Source organism: Trachinotus anak, unplaced genomic scaffold (genome assembly GCF_046630095.1).
Source record: "Trachinotus anak isolate AG129_WGS33_773 ecotype Australia unplaced genomic scaffold, CSIRO_AGI_Tana_v1 ptg000026l, whole genome shotgun sequence".
In the NCBI taxonomy this organism is placed as follows: Eukaryota; Metazoa; Chordata; class Actinopteri; order Carangiformes; family Carangidae; genus Trachinotus; species Trachinotus anak.
In genome coordinates this window covers 6,681,691-6,703,717 of record NW_027273877.1, presented here as the reverse complement: position 1 = coordinate 6,703,717, position 22,027 = coordinate 6,681,691, and the positions used below count along the sequence as shown (strand labels likewise).

At 42.4% G+C, this 22,027-nt stretch overlaps 1 protein-coding gene across 1 annotated transcript in view; it reads right to left on the bottom strand.

Annotated features, from left to right (window-relative positions):
- The window catches only part of LOC139609916 (rho GTPase-activating protein 6-like), a 72,476-nt gene extending 50,449 nt beyond the window's left edge, over positions 1 to 22,027 (bottom strand). The window contains exon 1 of the mRNA XM_071464973.1: positions 21,301 to 22,027. Within this exon, the coding sequence (XP_071321074.1) occupies positions 21,301 to 21,795 (495 nt within the window). The 5' untranslated portion in view covers positions 21,796 to 22,027. The remainder of the gene's footprint in view (positions 1 to 21,300) is intronic.

Below are 22,027 nucleotides of genomic sequence, written 5' to 3'. Positions count from 1 at the left end.
TAAACTCACACAAACTTTCCTTTTTTAAGTCAAACATGTTGACCCAGGTTTGATCCCCTGACCCCCAGGGGCCCCACAAGCTGCAAGCGTGTCGACTGTTTTTTGGCAGTTTGATTAATTGCAAATTTATGAGGGGATTTACAAGACTAAGGTACAGTATTAACTAAGACAAAATCACATTTTAACACCTTTATGATTTTAGTTTATATAGTGGACTATTTCTTTGCTGGAAGTAGCATCTTCCTGTCGTCTCTACTGGTCACTGCAACTGCCCAGAGCCAAATAATAATCCGGCACATAACCGTTTGTAAAAGGAATCGCCATTTTTACACTTTGGCTTTCAAATGTTTCTGGTGTCTGCCTACCACAGGTGCTAATAGACAAATCTTGTTACCTTTGGACAGAGCCAGGCTAGTTATAGCGTATTTCCATGCTTTGTGCTAAGCTAGGCTAACCATCTGCTGGCTGTAGCCTCATATTGAACCAACAGATATGAGGCTCAAAATCAAATCAAATAAGCCTTTTTCCCAAAACGCTGAACCTGGGAACTTGGAGGTGAAAGGTTATACACACCATGCATGTATTTGGACTGTTTACCTGGGCCTTATCTGAGCTAGTTTGCTTTTTAAATCAGTGGCATGGTTATAGTGAGGGGTCATTTATTTTCATCTCCTCTCCATTGATGAATTTATTCAAGATCTGTTGGAACAGATCTAATCCCATAGAGGACTCCTGCCGTAGACCGTCGGGCATATATTGTGGACAGAGACTCATCCATGCACACAGGGTGATGGGTGAGTGCACGTCCAGTCACCAGCTTGCATGTAAATCAGTTTGTTGAGTGTTGTTGGCGCTTTGTCTAATCACATGTTTGTTTATGCAAATCCAGTTTAAATGAAATCCCAAAAGCACCACATACAGAGACGGCGACATGGAAAATATGGAACCGAGAGGCTGAGTGCAACGTACATGGCTTGGCCTGCCCTTGTTATTCTGCTTTCCATGACAATCAGATCAATCTGGCAACAACTTCAATGCAAATCAACCTGTCTCATGAATTTTCAGGTGTCAGGTGTTTCCCATACAAGTACTGGACATAGGTTTCTGGACTTGTTGTTGAAAAAAAGATGAGAAACTCTGCTTGAAAATGTGGAATTATTCACAAGATCTGAGGGTTTGGTGGGATGGACATACTTTCCTCAACTGCTACCCCTCTCCTCCTCTTCCTCCCTGGAGTCATATCTCTTTCTCTGCCCCACCTTCCTTTTTGTCTCTTCATCCCTCTTTCCCACGTGGTTGTGTTTTTGGCACAGTCTGTCTCCGCCTTTACCCCATTTCACCCCGTCTCTTCTGACAATTGTTTCTTTTATTGTGCATCCACTTTATCTTGCTCAGTATATCTCTCTGTCATTGTTACTTGGGTTGGGCCTCCTCCTCCTCTACGTATGTACTATGAACTCAGCTGAACCCTCACAGACATACTAAACAAGCACAAGTGGCAGTGCTTGGACATCCTCTTCATCTGTGTTTATCAGTGTGCTTGTGTATTTGGATTCCCCAGATTTTTCCAATATTCATTTTGTCCCAGTGTGCATGTATGTGCGCATAGACTCAGTTACATGCCTGCATATGCTTCTGCAGGTACACTGTGTGCAGTATGTTTGAATAGCTGTATACACAGTCTGTGAATGTGGTGGTGTGCGATCTCTACAGCGTGTAAGTCACCTGGCCGAGAGCATATCAAACCTTTATCAAAGTCAAGCTGAGCAGCCTCAATTCTTCTCAGCTCATGGTATAAATATTTAGTCCGCAGTATAAACACACCGGCCTTCTAGGAATGCTCTGTTCACAAAGGGCAGTGATGCTTTTATCCTTGTGTGGCTAAGTCTGGCTGTTTTTTTTTTTTTTTTTTGAGTAAATTGGTGGAATCTATATGAAAAATAGACCAGGAGCTACTTTTTCTGCTTCCACAGGTATGTACCGCAGGAGGACAGGCACACTCACTTAAAACAGCTCCAAAAACAAACCTGGCCACATCAGCAAAACTAATTTCAAACTAGTTTGTTTTGGGTTTACGTTCAATTTTTTGGAAAATGACTGGACTATTAGACTAAAGATTCTCTAGCAGTTTTTGCTGCATGAATACTTTCAGCAGAGAAAACTAATAACAATGAGAACAAAAACAATAGAGATCCAGCAGCATTTGCTGCTCAGACTCATTATATGGAAGTGACTCAAAGCAAAGTGAAGTGGCTGTGTTCATGATAATGAAGGAACATGGCACGTGTGGCTCACTGTGCTTAAAGTGTCTGGACGACAATGGAGCTCTGTGGCCCAGAGGAGTCAGATCTGTCCGGCTTTGGCTTCACTTGACAATAGCATCAGTCCATCTTTGGTTTTGCTCCTTTCATGGGATTTGTTGATAATGACAAAAATGTGGAATATGGCAGCCAAAAAAAAACAGGGAATGTTCCTTGATAGTATGAGGGTTTTCTCCCCATTATTCTTGTGATGCTTTGGTATGCTCCACTTGTAAATTGTTCAGCTGCTTCAACAATTTGTCCTCGCACAACTCTTCCAATAGAACTTGTCCACAGTTAGTTTAAACATTTACTTTGTCTGATTTGGACTTGACCACTGAAACATCTAAATTTGGAAAAGTAGCATAAACTTTAGATTTTTGGGCGCGCGCACACACACGCACACACACACACACACACACTCAAGCACACAAGGGTTTTATGTTGTGAGGAGGGTTTTAATTTCCCAGACAGTATTGTCATGTGGTTTAACATGAGCTTCACTAGGCAAACTGCGTTCGTGTGTGTATGTGTGTGTGCGTTTTGGGTGGAGGTGTAGAATTAGTAGAAGAAAGAAGTGGAAGAGAGACAGGAGGTGGGGGTTGACAGCTCCATCCCATCTCTTGTTCTTTCCCTGGAATGCAGCTGGAATCCAAGCTTGACTCCCCTGTAGGCTCCACCCACACTCCCACCACCTCATGTCATGCTACACACACACACACACACACTAACTCAAACACACACACGCTTTGTTTGCACTAGTTATTCCTTGTGTTGGGTCATTTTAACCATGAAATAAGTGGTTGCATGTTCTTACCTGTCCAGCTGATACGTGGCCTCATGCACACTCCTTTTGGTGTGTGTGTGGAGAGGGAGTACCTAGGCCTAGGTTTGTGGTAAATGACAATAGACTAAATAATGAACCATTCTTGACTCACAGACCTTACATTTTAAAGTTGAATGGCAATTAATTGAAGCCATACTGCTTTCTTCCTTTCCTCTGACTCACCTGCTGAGAGATTGCACAACATACAGTTGCCGATAATGATCTGCATCTGATTCTCTGTAACTGGTTCAACCACAACATATCTACATCAGCTGTTTAGATTCAGCTTTACTTCAAATACACTGTCCCGCAGTTGCTACAACATTTCTATCAATGAATCTACGATATGCATTTGTAAAATAACATAAAATGCGATTTGCTTAAAGTTGTATTTCATGAGTGATGCAAAGAGAAGCAGGGTTTAAATTTTTTTTAGTCATACTACACTGTTATCATGCATTTTCCCTAATCTTTGTCACACTTGCTGCAACTGCCCAACCACAGGAAGGAAAGTCATGATCTTTGGATGATTTAGGCCATGTAACTCTAACTGTGTCATAAAGTATGGCACAGTTAGAGTTACAGGGGCATGTACTGAGATATATAGACGTCACACAGAAGTCACTGTGCTGCTGAGTTAATCCAAAATGTAAATCCACCCTGTAAGTGCCACTCTCACTCACTTCTACACATAACATTATGCAGCCATAATGTCACTTCAGGTATAACGGATGTTTAAGGTAGATGACGTTTTCCGCCTCTCAACATCTTTATTGCTATTTTCAAATCTGTTTATTATTTCAGTTAATGTTCCTTGTGTCTGATTTTTTTTTTTTTTTTCCATTGCCGAGAACTTGCGCTACCTGCGTCAGAGCCTTTGAACATATAAACTATCTCTTAATGCTTACGTTCAAGAGGGATGCTTTCTTTGTTCTCACTCCTACAGCCAGGGTCAGCGGCGTGTTTACATCACTGAGTTGTTGCCGTGGCAACAGACAGAACCTCACAGTCAGAAAGAGGAGAGTCTGCAGAGTTAGACTTAGAAATCCTAGAAAAATAATATTACACAAAGCAAAACAGGAGCAGAGTCAGTGCAGTTGTGTTATGCTACATGAGATTAATTATGACTTGATGTGAATGTGAGCCACCTCTCTTCTTAGCTGCTCTGTGTATTAAAACAAAGCTTTCCAAACAAGATGAAGCACTAGAAAATGTACAATTTGTTGTCTTTTGATCTTAAAAAAACATTTAGCTGCATATAAAATATTCATTGATGCTGCTGTTTGAAATATAATGCTGAAAAATGCTGAAAAATGATTTTGCAAGTACTGAGTAACTCCCTGATGAGACATGAGTTTGATATGTAGAGAAATGAAGACTGAACTTCTCCACTGATAAAAAGAAATCTGTATTTGGCAATAATATGCACCCAGATATGGTCCAACTCTGAAATCCTGAACTACATTTCCACAAAAAACGTCATCATGGTTTGATAGCACAGTGACCTGTGGCCCAGCACAGAGTCCGATCTGGAAACAGAGATTATCTAAACTTAGAATCGAAAGTTTGACATTTTTAAGTTGTGGTGATGATGGCAGGACGACTAAGGCCATTGCAAATACTGTGCACAGAGAGGCAGTGCGATAGTATGTAGCACAAAACAAGAGCCTGATCTGTACCTTTGCATGGCCGTTGGTATCAGCATACAGTATATATTGGCTTAACGTTACAGTACATCACTGTACGAAAAGATCCCTTTAGAAATAATGTTAGTTTGGCCAAAAAGCACTGACAAGAGCAACAACAACGTCCCACTTAAAACATCTTGATTATTATTTTACAAAAACTCAAACTCAATACTTATGTCAAAAACTCAAAATTATCCAATATATCTATTATCAGATTATTAAAACAGTATCAGCCTCAAAACTCCAGTCTGAGTCAGACTGTAGAATCCACTCTGTAGAAATCCATCTACATTTTACAGCATCCTTCACTCTTGCATGGATTCCCAGTGAAATCTTGTAAACACAGTCAATGAACCAAATTTAAACATCTATTTTGTGTTGTTATGATTGCCCAGCATGTTGGCTTTTCCAATAGCTGACTGTGTCCACTGTCAACAGAAAGCAAAATGGAAAGATTTACATTCAGGCACACACTGCACCTCTGCACACACACACACACACTGTATGACTGCGGTAAGTCATTTCAGAGCCTATTAAATCTCCATTAACACACAGCCTCCCTGCTAGCCCGAGCTAATCCAACCCAGGTGTGTGTGTGTGTGTGTGTGTGTGTGTGTGTGTGTTTGTGAGTGTTTTTTGCACCATCCCTCCACTGCAGCCTCGCTCTCCTGACCCTTCTCTTTCTCTCCTTCCACCTTCTCTCAATCTTTCACTCTCTTCATATCTCAACATTTCACATCACAAAAAGCCTCCTTTTCCCACGCTCTGCCTCAAACCTGGCAGCTCTGCAGCAGCAAACCTCCTCCAATTAGGTCAAATTAAGGCAAATTGCAGCTCTCAGTGGGAAACCGCACTGACACACCTCACTGTTAATCTTATCAAGCGCAGTCATCTCTGCAGTCACCTGCAGTCTGGAAAAGACAGTCGTAGCTTTCTCCTCTCTGAATCGATTGGCCTCCTGTCGTCAGCTCAGGTTAAGCGTGCGCCCTGTATGCTAATTGACCCTCGGGACGCTACTTCCATCTGTGAGCTTTTTTTTTTTTTTTTTTCCCTCGTCCCTTTATCTTTATTTAAAATGTGTGAGAGTGAGAGACAAAAACAGACAGAATGAGATGAGAAACTCCAAAAGACAAAGCATCTGTTTTCTATTCATGTGAGTGCCTGAATAATGAGGCTGAAAGACGATGCGCAGTGACAACAGGGTTATAAAATAGGCAGAGATGAAGTGAATAGAGGCAGATGAAAAGATGAATGATGTCTTTATCTCGGGAATATAAAAGTGACATGCATTAGTCTACTTGCTCCAGGTTCTCTCCTGCAGCTCAGGTCAACCACCCACTTCTTCTTCTGTTTATTGCCAACAAACTGCTGTTTCTTCTGCTGGAAATGTAAAATGCATCACTTCCTGCACTGGTGGAATTTTTCCAGGAAAGACCCACTTGAAGCCAGGTGTTTAGAAAGGTAAAACCCTTCCTGAGCTGGCATTAGGCTGAACTGCTCATGTGCTATAGTAATTATCCAAATAAAGAAGCAAACAAAGCTTTTTATTTATTAGAAAATGTAATTTATAAAAATCTATTTTAGCCTCATAATTGCATGTTTAATCCTTTATTCAAACTCCTCCATTAAAAGTTTGTAAAACAAAACCATCTTTCCCCCACTCCAAATCCAGACAGTCAGCCAGCAACACTGGACTTTTGAATCATGTGGGGCACGACTGGACCTCTAAAACTAATATCTCATACACACACACACACACACACACTCTCTCTCACTATTACACACGCATTAATGTTCTGGGAAGGTACTCTGCAGGAGAGAATATGATCTCTGCTGCTTGGAAGTGACGCTGTTCTCTATGAAAGCAGTACAAACACACATTGTTATGTTTGTGAGCATGTGTGTGTGAGTGTGTGTGGATACGTGGGTGTTGGTGACAGTACAAACAACTCCACTTGACTGGAGATCTCTTATGAGAATACTTTGCAAGTGTGTAATGACAACAGGACAGGCCCATTTACCAGAAGGTTTAAATGTCTTTAACAGTTGAAGGAGGGAGGACTATTTATGTGACGATCCATGTAGTTCAGTTGTAGCAGCGCTCTGCAGCCCACAACAGGTCGAGTGAGGTTTATATGTAAATATTTGAGGTCTAACATATCGTCAGCCTGTAGAACAGCCTTATGAAGTTAACACATTTCAGGAGCTGGGTTCAAATGGTTGGGTTTGTCTCCCTGTCCAAAGCATTTTAAACAGTTTTATTTGGCCCCAGCGCTGTGAAATATGCTCTGACTGCAGCTGGTATCAGCCATTGTTATGTTTTTGTAAGATACTTATGACATAGAGAGGCTGAAGAGACAGATGTGCGCAGCTGTGACTGGCCACAACGCAGCCCACCCACATTTTTACTGTGATTCATCATTTGTGTTTGTGTGTGTGTGTAAGTGTGTGTGTGTGTGTGTGTGTGTGTGTGTGTGTGTGTGTGTGTGTGTGTGTGTGTGTGTCCAGAGGCTGCTCAATGTTCCCTAACTCCACGCGCCTCCTGGAAGATTTATTCAAAGCTTGCTGGCGCCCTCTATTGGCTCAAACAGCTCTTTACATTTACTTTAGTCTGCACTTTTGTAAAAGCCTTGTCTGAGTTTCACAGTGTCACTTAAATGTCCTCTAGGTGATAAAAACTAAAATTGCACTGGTGTGTGTTTAATGATACTGATTTATAAGTGGCTGCTTGAATCTTTGAGGTTCGGATCTGATTGAATAAAACTTGTACTGAGGTTTGGAGGGAACCTTGTGATTTTGATACAGTGCTTTTGTCTGTTTTGCTCAAACATTTCAGCAGGCCAGTAACATGGAGGTCAATGCAACAGTTCAGAGTTACTCACTTTACCTTGAGAGTCAAACAAAGAGGAAATAAAGAAATCTGGCAACCATCAAGGATATGATAATGTTGTGAAATGTACCCTTACAGAAATGACTTCACTTATAGAAACCTGTTTCTTGTTTTTCACTCTCAGGATGCCCCCACTTTTCCTTTTTAAATGTAATTTCTATCGTGTATATGCAACATGAAATAAAAGTTTGGGAGGAAATGAGAGAAGTGGAAGGGAAGTCACGTGCAAGGATGTTTAATTGATAAACTGATGGAAAAGCGATTGCTTCAGTAAAAATGTCCACTAGATGGCATTGTCAGCTTCTGATCCAAACACTCTGTCAGCGCTCTCGTAATCATGCCTTTCTGATAAGCTAATGTTTTCTCACAGTGTTACCATAGAGTTTGCACTGTGAAGCTGCGCTGACTTCAATCACACACACATCAGTCTGACTGTAGGTACAGTATCTCTATGAGCCGCTCGACCCTCAACACATGCACATGTGCAACCAACACGCCTCTCCCTGCTCCCTGTCGACCCATTCCTCCGCTGAGCTATTTTTCTATTTATAGCCGCAGAGCCCCGGCTGTGTCGAAAATGCCTGCTGTCTCATTCTGTTTTGCTTCCTTACTGTGACAGATTTGGGAGGGGAGGGGAGGGGGGATGGTTAGAGGTCCTCCGGTTTAAATCACTTTGCTTTTCTCGGCCTGTTGTCATACATGTCAGTCATTGTCTGGGTCTATGCTAAACAGATGTTCAAATTATGCTAAATTCATTAGGAAGTACAGAGTATCTGTATGAGTGTCACTTGAGTATCTGCCTTCACAGGACTTCACTTCTAATCCTTACCACCCTGCTGACCTCTTGACCCCGAAAAGAACCTGCAGCCAATCAACTCCTCAGTTTGTCACATTAATGTTTCTCCTCTGCATTTTAAGGCTGAACAAACACAGAAATAAAAGGCAGTGTTTATGTTGTGCTTTGTTACACAACTGAGTTACAAGTCAAAGATGTTACGGATACACTCCCAAAGACTTTTCCAACTACACTCAGTGAGTGTTGGCCAATAGTTTGAGCCCAAGTTTACTCCCAGCAGATAATGGGGACTCCTGCCAGAAGGGAGAGCAGAGATAAGACGCTGGGAAGGAGATGGCTCACTCTGAAGTGAGCTCAGTGTGTGTGTGTGTGTGAGAGAGAGAGAGAGAGAGAGAGAGAGAAAATCAAAGGCGATTGTCACACTTAGTAAAATTCAAAGGTGATGTCTAAACTATTTTTAGAGCTGCAATCAAAAGTTCTCCAGGAGAATAAAGTTTGAAGTGGTGTTAGTGGCTGATTGATCAATTAGTCGATTAGTTGATCAACAGAATAGATTGGAAATCGGTTCATTATTCAAGTCATTTATCAGGAAAACTACTCAGCATTTTATGGTTGCAGCTTCTCAGATTCGAGGATTAGCAGCTTTTCCTTGTCTTGCTTGACAGTAAAGTGATTATCTCTGGGTTTTGAAATCAACCTGAAACAAAAATGGTACTTTGGGCTCAAAGCCTTGTAATGGGCCCTTTATTTGACTACTTTCTGGTGTTTTGATGGCCAATAATCAAGAAAATAAGGGCACATTCACTGACAGTAGATATATCCCTAATCAAGTCCTTTTGATCCTTCCCAGTAGCCTGTGAGTGAAAATGAAAAGCAAAAGTAAAAAGAGGCTTTTTCCTCCGAAAAGTGCTTATAGGAAAATAAATGTAAGTGACATTTGATGGACATTGTCCTGAGGGAAACTCATATGGTGTCAAAAACAAAAGGTTCACGTGTGCAGTACTTTTTAAAATGCTGCCTAAATGTTTAATGTTTTAATGGTTTTGAGCTGATGGTAGAGCCTTATTAAAGGTTACGTAGGTCGTCAGAAACATTAAGATTTATGCTCTGGGGACCATGAATGTCCACACACCAACACAGACGGAAAATGAGGTTATGCAGGAAAAATATGTGGAAACTACATAAACAATGGTCCATAAAAAGGGAGTTTTACGCAGCAGCTTGAAAGATGACACTCATTTAGCCGCCCTCAGCTCCTCAGGCAGGTCAGTTCAAAGGAGCCTTCATGAGAACAAATTGCTGCATGCTTTCAGTGTACTCTTTGGAAGGGCAAAGCTGGACCTGTCCAACAAACTCAGACTTTGATCCCAGCTCGATTCTTGATTCCTCAAAAGTTAAATAGTGTAGGCTCGTGTTTTTGTGTCGGTTGCTGCTTTTAGCATAAAGAAAGGGGTTTGGCAGTCCACGTGAGAAGGAGAATATAGACAGTCTATAGAAGTGAGTCAGTAAAAGTGAAGAATGGACAGGAGGGAGCTTCTGTGAGGAAAAATGAAACCAGGCAGAAAAAGGATGGGTGGGTGAAGAGGAGAGGAGAGGAAGTTGGGAGGTCACTCAGTCAGTAGCCACCCCTCTTTCAGTAGGAGCCCCGGGGCCTCAGCATGAAGCTCTGACCTGGAATTCCAAATAAATAATTCCCTAAACCTCCCCACTGAAAGAGACTGGAGTAACACACACACACACACACACACAAAGGAAGAGGGCACACCAAGCAAAATGCACAATTTCTTCAAAGCCATGGCTTATTTGGTATTCAGAGGTATATTTGATCAGCAGACACTCGATAAGTCACACACACACACATGCACAAAAGCACACACACTCACAGGTATTAATTCTCAAAGCTTAGCTCTCGGAGTAGCCTAAATCCTGTATGTGTGAACAGGAACATTCAGTTAATCCTCACTAAATACAGCATGAAACAGTTTTACTCAGTAATATATAGGCATGCAAAGGGAGGCACGACACTGAGGTCAAATACTCTGAGGCGTGTACAAGTAATTAATATAGTCAGGACAGAGAGTTTAAGAGTGACTGAGCTCCCATCCCGGGTAAATCAGGCAGGAATTTGCCATGTAAAATGTAGTAGAACAACAAAAACAAGCACAGGGTCATAATACATCTATGAGGGCTGTAAGCAAAATGTCCCAGGCTGAACTCAGATGTACCAATTTCACAAACCAACATTCAGATAAAAACCAAAGCTTGATAAAATCGAAAACAATATTGGATTTTATTCCTTTGGGCTCATATTTTAGCAAGGGGACAGGATATGAACATGCAGCGTCCTCTTGATATTCCTTATGAAGATTGTTGCGCGCACACACACGCACACTGGCCGAAACACAGAGACTCAACCTATATCCATAACCCCGAGAGAAGTATTAATATAGAGAGACTCTCTTCATTTCTTCAGATTGATTCTATATAATGCTGTAAAGTTGTCTGCATTAATGATGAAGGTCAGCTGTGGGACGAATGTGGTTTGAGGCTTGTTTTTCTCATATTGAGGTTCATGATCAGCAGAAATTAAAGGATAATTCAGATTTATCTAAACTTATTCTTGTCGTCATGACATGATCACACTGGCTGCAGGGCCGACCCAAGCCTTTTCGGGGCCCTGAGCAAAATTTGATTTGAATGCCCCCCACCACCTCAGCACTGTCGATCCCTGCAGACACAAAGACGTCATGAGATGTTGATGTTTGGTGAAATTGTAGGTTGTGACGTCAGGTGACCAAATTTCAACGTCAGGACAACGTCTAATGCCAGCGTTAATTTGACGTAGAATACTGATGACAGCCAATGTTGAAATTTTGTTGGTTTTAAGTTGCATTGTTAAGTAACCAAAACCCAACATCTTCCAAATGTATCATATCGAGGTAATGTTGACATAAAAATATCAACATTCTTCTCATGAGCAAAACCCAACCTCTTCTAAACATCACGATGTCAGTTAGCAAATGGGTTTTGACAAAAAATTTAGGGTCATCCGACATAGAGGTTGAACATGGTTACATTTTTTGGCACAATGCAGCGCAAATTCTTCTCATATTTATTGTATATGTAAATTGAAAATGTGCATTAACCATTGCTTACAAAATGTATTCAAGTAAATTTAGAACCACATTCTGGGATCGCTAAATATACTCAGCCATTATTTTTTAGAGTCTGTATTTATGTGCCTTGTCCAAGATTAGATAGAGAACGGGTGTGTTTTGAGATGTTGTGAAACGCTTTCACCCAGTGTGAGTATCATATCACCAGCGTTTACTCTGATTTAGATGGATGCATAAATGGGAAGTTGTAAACTTAACACACCATGGCACATGTGAGAGGATCTTATCCATGCTTTCCCTCTGGCCCATGACAAACCACATTAGAGAGAACATTAGTGGACATTGGGGTCACTGTAATACACACACACAAATACACAAGGGGACGGACTTTTTTGCCTTCAAGACTCCGAAGTGCACAATTAGATCATCCACCCACTGCCTTCGGATTCGCTCCCACACACATGAAAACATATTCATGCACACTAAAAGTAACTCAACACTGCAGCCCTCTCACTGGAGGAGAGGTTTAATCGGCAACAGACAGAGAGATTCTGGCTGCGGAAATTAATGTTTACTTTTCAGCCGTCTCTATTTCAAGCTGCTCTCTTTTCCTTCATTGTTGAGAAAACATCCCAAAGGAGATGTGAGATTGCTAAACCAAAACACTGCCAAACAAAACCCACTGTTTCATATGGTTCTTCTCAACAGAATATCATGCAAACTTGTCAAAAAATTTGCCCTGCGAGGTATCACGTTCCCGTGCACCAATGAGAGATGGCTTCGGGTATTTTTCACACACATTATACAGCGTGTTGCGGTCTCTCTCAGACACTAGTTACATCTCATTGGAATCAAATGTTGATGTCATATCCTCTTGGCCTCTGAAGTGTATTTCATACAGTGTGCTCCGCTATGTTAATCTGTCTGTTTATTTTAGGGCCAAAAAGGATGTTGCTTTCAGAGCACAAGAGGAGGGTGTGGTTCTGTGCTCAAAAACAGCTTCTGAGAAATGTGTGATTTGTGAAAAGCCAATATAAAATTAATCTCTCTTTACAGAGCTAAAAGATAAAAAGATCTTGGTGACAAATTAAAGGAACAGCCAATTAAGTGTCTTAGTAAGGTGTTGTCCACCATGTGCTGCTAGAAAAGCTTCAGTGCTCCTTGGCATCGATTTTACAAGTCTCTGAACTCCAGCGAAGGGATCAACGCCAGTTCTTCGAAAGATTTCCCTCGTTTGGTGTTTTGATGGTGGTGGTGAGCGCTGTCTAACACATCCGTCCAAATCTAGTGACAGTGAAGTACAGAAGCCGAGAAAGGCCATGATCACAAATCTTTTTTATTATCATGAAAGAACATGTGGACCTAACAAGCAATATATTTTTTCTTGTCAATCCAATATATATGGAGACAGGTAAAATGCCTCTATAGTAGTAGTATAGTAATATTAATATTACTTATGGTGTGTAATATCCCTTCCATTGAAAGCAGACAACATTCTGGTCTGACACTAGGCTGTACATGAAAACAACCAGGCCCCATTAAACTTAATAAGGACCCTAATCAAACTACAACCCCTTGCAGACCCACATACACAAATCCAGAGCTTCTCCCAGGAGGGGAACTGTACGAGAACATGTGGCCATGAGCAGGAATGTTTAGCAGCGAGAAGCGACAGGTTCAATGACGCTGATTTAGCAGGACATGGCTTCGAAGTGAATAACACATGCAGAAAGAAAATCCGCCCTAAATCATAAAAACTGACTTCGAAGCCCTTCAAGTGAAGCGAGCCAGACAACTGACAACTGTGAACGGATCCAAATCACAAACTACTGCTGCAAGCCAAGAAAATCGACCTGTGTTCCATCACAGTTTCAGTGTTTTGACGGAGGCTCTTGCAACAGGGTGATGACATCCTATATTTGACTCCTTGATCTACATTGTGGTCGTCTTCCTCTGCGCTCCTGCTACAGTGATCGTGTAAAGAAATAAAAAAAGACTGTGAATCTTGGCTGAACTGCCCAAGGTATATTGTATTGTATTTGTTTTTAGTGTTCATTTTGGTGTGAGCATTCCACAAATGGCGAACCATCAAGGTCTTTGTCCTCCGACGCAGCCTCCTCACTTTGAGAGAACTTAGGGAGGAAATCAGGGAGGAAAAGCAGAATGGATAGCAGCTCAGTTCACAAGTTCAAGCCTCTCGGTTTCCTAAAACATTTCCAAGAGAAAATGTAATGAAACCAAATTTCAAATGTACATTATCAGCTGCTCGTAAATTAATCTGAGTATTTTTTTGTTTTGTTTTGTATTTAGGTTTGATTTTCACTGGAGCTGTTTCGCCAATCCGATGGTTAGATTTGCCACATTCCTGAGAGTTTGTGATTGATGTTGCGACTGTGATTCAGTAATAATCTTTATATAGAACAAAGCTGAAATTATCAGTTGATTAATCAATTAATCTATCAGCAGAAGTTATGTTTCAGGTAATCTCAGATCTCCAGCTTCTAAAATGTGACAATGTCTCCAACTATCTTTGGGTTCTGGGCATTGGTCAGACAAAACAAGACATTTGAAGACACTAAATTTCAATTTTTATAACCGAAATGGGGATTTTGTTTGTTTTGCTGTTTTCTGACATTTCACAAACTTCACAATTATCAATTATTATTGATAGGTAAAGGCTGTTCTGTTAAACTTTGCTCCACTGAAAACTTGCCTTTTGAAACATACAGAGCATGTTTTTTTAGTCATAAACCAAGAAAATTGGAACTGATTTCAATCCAAGCTGACTACAGCTGCTGTCCTCCATGAAAGAACTCATTTCAGACTCACCAGCAGGTGATAGACAAAACAAAACACTGTTTGCGGTGGAGTGCTCCTTTTAGGCAAAATATGGATAGCTTGCTGTCCTTGAGAAGGCTCAGAGCGCTGACAGCAAACACATGACTGCTTTTAGTCATCAGTCTGGAATTGTCAGAAGGGTCCTGCACAAGAATGTCATGGTGCAATCCAAACACAAACTCTGCAAATCTATAAATCCTTTTGAACAGTGAACCAGTGAAAAGATAAATCTGTCCTCCTGCTTTGATTGGATCCCAGTGCTCTGGATGTGTGTTATTGTTGTTATAAACACTTCAATGTGGACCACTTCATGTAAGAAAAAAAACATTGACCTGAGTCAACACCCTAGCTTTTATGGTTCAAGTAATAAACAATGGCAAACATGTGGAGCAGTTCAAATGCCGCAGAAGCAAAAAGCATGGAGGCTGATTTAGAATGTATGATTTCTGATAAAAGAAACATCACCCCAGCAGCTTGAAAAACTGTTTTTACAAGTTGAGTAAACTTGCAACACAAATGTTTTTTTAATTAGATATTTCACGGACCATGTGGGGGATTTCTACCAAGATTTATCACAGTGAAGTTTCACAGGAAAATCTACCCAGTGTCCAAGAAACTGCCTCAAAGGGATTTGAGCAGCTAATGATAGTTGTGTTTAATTATTAGCATCGGTAAATGTTTTTGCAAATGTTACCTTTAAAGGAAAGACTTTCACCCTCCGCCAGTTGCCTTTTACTGGAAGAGCAGCTTCTTTCAGCAGCAGTACTTTTTCACATTTTTACATGACCAAACACCTTCAATCTTTTATTTTATGTAGATAACATAACACACATATTTGTTGTTTTTAAACTTTCCATGGCGATTCTATCTGTACATTCAACAAGATAGCACATGATCCACAATGACAAAGCTAACATGCTAATGTAATATTTACAATGTTCACCCTCTCAAGCTAGTGTGTCAACATGCTACCGTTTGCTAATTCGCACAGCTGAGGCTGATGGGAATGTCATCAATTTAGCAAGTGGTTAGTTATAAATGGTGATGTAAGAGGATCACTAAGGTCATTAGGATACATCCACTGGGAACCATGAATTTAGAAAGTTTTGTGCCATCCATCTACTATATCAGAATCAGAATCAGAATCAGTTTTATTGCCAAGTATGTTTTCACATACAAGGAATTTTTTCTGGTGATTGGTGCAATTGATCAGCAACAGTGGGGCTCTCTAACCTTGTTGATGAGGCTAATAGCAGATGGGAAGAAGCTATTTTTGTGGCGAGAGGTTTTGGTCCTGAAGGACCGCAGCCTCCTGCCAGAGGGGAGTGTCTCAAAGAGTTTGTGTCCAGGGTGGGAGGAGTCAGCTACAATCTTCCTTGCACGCCTCAAAGTCCTTGAGGCGCACAGGTCCTGGAGGGATGGAAGATTGCAGCCAATCACCTTCTCCGCAGAGTGGATGATACGCTGCAGTCTGTTATTGTCCCTCTCCGTGGCAGCAGCGTACCAGATGGTGATGGAGGAGGTGAGGATGGACTCAATGATGGAGGTGTAGAAGTTCACCATCATAGTCCTTGGCAGGTTGAACTTCTTCAACTGCCTCAGGAAATACATCCTCTGCTGAGCTTTTTTGATGAGGGAGCTGATGTTCAGCTCCCATTTGAGATCCTGTGTGATGGTGGTTCCCAAGAAGCGAAAATGCTCCACGGTAGCCACGGGGGAGTCACACAGGGAGATGGGGGTGGGTGGGGCTGGGCTCTTCCTGAAGTCCACTATCATTTCCACTGTCTTCAGAGCGTTTAGCTCTAGGTTGTTCTGCCTGCACCAGGTCACCAGACGCTCAGTCTCCCACCTGTAGGCAGACTCATCACCATCAGAGATGAGTCCAATGAGAGTGGTGTCGTCTGCAAACTTCAGGAGCTTGACAGACTGATGGCTGGAGGTGCAGGTGTTGGTGTACAGGGAGAAGAGCAGAGGAGAAAGAACGCAGCCTTGTGGGGATCCAGTGCTGATGGTCTGGGAGTCAGACACGTGCTTTCCTAGCTTCACGTGCTGCCTCCTGTCAGACAGGAAGTCGGTGATCCACCTGCAGGTGGAGTCAGGCACGCTCAGCTGGGAGAGCTTGTCCTGCAGCAGAGCCGGGATGATGGTGTTGAAGGCAGAGCTGAAGTCCACAAACAGGAGAGTCAGTGGAGAGCCATGTTGACGGCGTCATCTACAGACCTGTTGGCTCTGTAGGCGAACTGCAGGGGGTCCAGGAGTGGGTCAGTGAAGGATTTGAGGTGGGACAGGACAAGGCGCTCAAATGATTTCATGACCACAGAGGTCAGGGCAATGGGTCTGTAGTCATTTAGACCTGTGGGCCTTGGTTTTTTGGGGACAGGGATGATGGTGGAGGATTTGAAGCAGGCTGGCACGTGGTACATCTCATATGTTGAGATGTTTAACAGCATAAGTGAAAATGATGACCAAATTCACAGGCATGTCTGTGTAAAATGTCATAGTAATCCATCCGATAGTTGTTGAGATATTTCAGTCTGAAACGAGGTGGTGGACCCACGGACTGCATGGTGCTAGCATGGCTGAAAAACACATAGAGATCCTAAGAATCGAACAGGAGACTGTTAGACTTTCTGTGTGTGTTTCTCGACTTCTTCTCTCAGCTCCGAGTGCGCTGACATAGTTCAGTAACAATACATTAACATAAATCAACATTGGGGCATTTAGAGAATCAAAAAAATGGTAACAACTAAATGCAAGCAAGTGTAATTCTAAATGTTAGTGTATCAAATGATGACATGTGCCAAGCACTAACACTTATGTAACAGTGAAAATATGTTTTTTTCTCCACTTCACATTGTTTTGCAACAGAGACAGTGATCCACTGGATGTGATCCCAAAAGATTTTTTGCATCTCTGAAAATGATCAAACAAGCCAGTGTCCATATTTCTAACTCCTTGAAGACTCATATAACAAGCTGGAGTACAGGAAGCAGAAAATTAAATGGTAATCTTCTCAATTCCCAGTTGTCATGACCATGGTTCCGTTACTTTATGAATAGAAAACTGGGATTTGCTGTGTGCAGCCTCGCAGTAATAACATCTGCCATCATAGGTGTCACTAAAACATTCAAAACAGACAGTTTTAACACACGAATAGCATCTCTGCAGCCTTTAAAACTAACATTGCCTTTTATTGACTTACTAGATTGGATTACTCATGAGGCTGAAGAAAGCAGACCTACATACTATAATTTTTCTTTTCCTCCACTTTTCCAACAACTCTGCTAAGATACAGTGTCAGAGGATAAATCTCTGACCCGAAAGAACCCCTGCTTTAAATCATCTGGCATCAATCATTTAGTAGCAACAGTTGCAGTTTTTTTTATTGGTGGAAATCTCATTTTGGACTGATTTTCTTCGCTTCTCTTCAGTCTCTTTTCTAAAGTATTAGGGTCTAAAAATAGACTCTACAATGTCAACATTGCGGCGCCCAATAAACAACCAGGATTAAATTAGCCGACCACTGTTTCCTCTCTGAGCCCGTGCGTCTGTGCACGTTTGTATATGTCTGATGTATGAGTGAGGTATGACCGAAACTCTGTGTAGGTTCAGTGTATGTTTCACACACCAACCTTCCAAATTCAGAAAGTGTGTCAGCGTTCCAGTAAAAACCTACACTGCTTTTAAACCTGGGCTATTTTGCAAGAAGAGAGTGTTGATGTGACGTCTAACATTAGAGTCAATCACTTCACAAGAAGAACCGCTTCCAGTCACTGACCCGTCCGACTGTAACAACACAGAACGTACTTTCTGATGACTTTTCTGCGTCATTGTTCTTTCAACATCAACAACCTGGCCATGGAAAAAAAAAAAAAAAAAAAGCTATTAAGCAATCACGGCCAATAAAACTGTCATGCGTTGCTTTTTGTGTAAACCATTACATCTCTACTCCGTCTCTCTGCCTCTCTGTGCATGTCTCCCTCCTTAAAAAGGCATAGCCCCAGACTAATCTGCACAGGTTGCTCCACATACACACACACACACACACACACACACACACACATACACACACACACTCAGATATTTGAACTTGCACCTATATTTAAAATCTATAATCACAAAATTTAGACATCTTTGACTTGTTTATTTATGAAAAAATGCTGGTTTGGGACATTTTGGTCCAAACTGTCAAACTGGCATCAATGTGATGATGGAGTACCCTGATTTTTCAAGTATTTAGATAATGGGTTAAGCCAAAAAAGACAATCCCATGGTTGTTTAAGGGGGCTTTCCACTGATTTTACACATCAAGTATAGTAAAAGACATTGTTGCAGTGTGGGAAATGTAGGAACTAGTTTTTTTTGGAGTTTGACCAACACTAAGGACTGAAAGTCAGGATATTTCAACCTCTGTTGCTTTGATCAGTCTCTCCCTCAACTTTATGAAAGCATCATTCTTAAACTGAACAGGATTTAACATACTGCCCACCTCTACCATCCATGCAGCTATCACTCCAACAGCACTATGACAATTAACTCCATCATTTCACTGCATTTGTTTTTTTGGTCAAAGTTACATCATCATCGTAGTAATGGAGTTGGAAACTGGGACAATTTTGAAAGCCACATCATGAGCAAAAACATTATGTAAACAAGGATAATTTGAAAAAGACATAGAGAAGGGAAAGCCAGGCATGTGCACAAGGCCCTGGAAAGTATCCAAACATCAGTATGAAGTGTCAGCCACAATTACAGCACAGAAAACACACTCCCGGTGTTGGCAAATTGTAAACTTCAAAAAGAAACAGATGCAAGTAGCAGACATAATCAAATAGAGTTGTAACTGTCATGAGCAAACGCTTGTTCCTTCGCTGTCTCAAGCCTCGACAGAAAGTCCTGTGTTGATCAGACACTTTTCTTTCATTACAACTGACAGACAGAGAGCACTTCTGATTGGTTTACAACTGTATCCGCCAGTAACTGCAGAACCCGACAGAGCATGCATGTTCCATCTGTGGAAAATGATCATGAAACTTCAACCTTCACCGAATTTATAATTTGTGTGAAAATGACTCTTCATTATGCGACCTTCATGTTCAGTTTCTTATTTGGAAAAAAAAGGTGCATTGTAAGTAAATCAGTCTGCCACATTCAGCGTATGACCAATGTAAAGTTCACACCAAAAAGTGTGTGAAACATCCCAGAGGACCAGCAACACTTCTTGGCTCGGTATTTTTACAAACACTCTGAGGTGCAATAACTTCATGGTCCAGATTGCGCTAATGACTCCAAACTGATGGCCTCATGTTATCCTCGGTGGGCCGTGGCGGGGGGGTGAGGGCACGGGCAGGGGGTGGGGGTAGCATGGAAAATAGAGTCACAGTGATGGGAAACTCTGCAGAGTGAGAGCTTCTCGACATCTCAGGGTTCAAGAGAAGGAGGAAAAGTGTGGGGTGTGGATGTGTGCTTATCTGTGTGTGTGTGTGTGTGTGTGAGAGAGAGAGACAGAGAGACAGAGAGACACACTGCAGCACAGAGAATGAAGCTGGAGCTGTTCTTTGTAATAGGGAATGATGGGAGAGCTGTTTGAGGGCCGCATGGTTTCGACCCTGTGACCGCTCCTAGTCGTGAGAACCGACTCCCGGGCCATGTGTCCTTAAGACCCTCACATCAGCACACACACGCGTTGCTGCACGTACACACACACACACACACACTCAGTGCAACTGGACAAGCAAAACACATATCAGATAAGGCAGAGAGAGACACAGAGAATTGGTCCAGAAAAGAAGCTGGAAAATTATAATACCTTTCCACCACTGCATGTGGACCTGTGCCAACTATGCAGCCTATAAAGCCCCCCCGCTAAAAATAAGTCGCCCAAGTATGTTTTGGTTAGGATTTCTCTCTGCCTTCCCCTTGTTCACACTCAATTTGAAGCCTATATGAAGACAAAGGCCCAACCAGCTTAATGACAATAACAGTAGGAGAAAAAAAAAAAGGATTGTGAGGGAAGAACTATCTGTGCACCTCATTGCACCTTTTGTTGAAACTGTTTAATCCTCAGAAGCTTCATAAGAGCGTCTTTAGCTTTCCCACAAGAACTTCTGTGTAAGGTGTGACTCTCACAAGGACTGAAAACCCTGCAATGACCAGCCATGAAAAAATCCAGGTGGGAGAAGTAGAGCAGTGCTGCCTACACCCCTGTCCCCCAGTTAATTACCCACATGCCCCTGGGCAAGACAACTGCTCTAGTTGTAGGCTGTAGTGCACTGGTTTAATACTGGATGGCTTCCAGGTGCAGATGTCAGAGTCCGGTCAGCACTCCCTCTTCAAAACCCATAAATCTTCCAGTTGTGCTGCAGCATCTCCACACACACACCTCAAGTCATGATGTCTGACTATATGCACAGTCAATTTTACGATGCACAGGCAACTTTCTAGGTCCAAGAATCAAACATGTGCAGTCTGTAGAGCGTGAAAGAGACTTTCAGCAGATGTGTGTCCTGGCATACAGTGGCTTTGACTTCTAGCAGGAATAAACAGTCTTTTAAGGCTGTTGATTGCATTTTCTCATTTTTCCAGGAGCTGTCACATACACTCTAGGGATGGATAGATTCGGAGAAGACCTAAATTCTGTTAAGCCACTTTTGCAGCAGTTTAGTATGCATGCACAGTGAGGAACTATGCATGAAAGAAAACACATGACTTTGGACTTTGGTCGACTGATGGTCATAATGTCTCATTCCACCCAACAGAAGCTGAACTCTTTACCACGACTCGGTCACTCAGGATGAATTACAACCACAGAGGAGGAAACTTATTCTACTGTGTTGGAAACTTTACCTCTGATTTCCACACAACGTAAGCGTGAGAGCTGGACGGCTGCACTTTCCTCTGGAGCCACCTCCGCGGGGAGAACAGCGTGCCGGTGCTCCCGGACGGCGCAGCACCGGGTCCCCTCACCAGAAACGGTAAATCCCCGGCGGTATTCCTTTTGGCACACTTCACCGTGTCATAGTCAAAGTGGAAGTTGGAGGATGGAGAAACATCCAGTGGTATGGAAGGAGATGAGTGGGACGGGGTTATGGGCTCCTTCAGTGTCGGGATCTTGGTGCGTAAAGGTTTTGCAGCCACTCGCTCCTGAGACGCACCTGCGTCCGCAGCCGCCGCGGCTCCAGACAGCGGCGCTCCGCTCGCTCCCTCGGTGCCGGTGCCACAGTGTCTGATGATTGCGGGGTCCAGGCTGCGGGTCTGGCGTAGCCTCCGTTTGATTATGGCTTTGGATGCAGGAGAGGAGCAGGAGAAGACGCTGTTGAGAAGTCCTTGAGCGGCAGACATGTCTCCTTGCTTGGGATCTCACATCAGCGCTGCCCAGTGCGTCTCTCTGAAAACTCCAACTACAGGACAGGAATTTGGTGTTGCCCCATCAAAAGGAAGTTCCACGTACAAGCTGGTGAAGAGCTGGAATGTGCTGCATTTGGCCTCAGACGCTGCGCACTGGGGAGAAGGAGCGAGTCAAATCTTCTGCTCCTCTGCTGTGATCTTCTGCACGGTGCTCATTGACAAACTG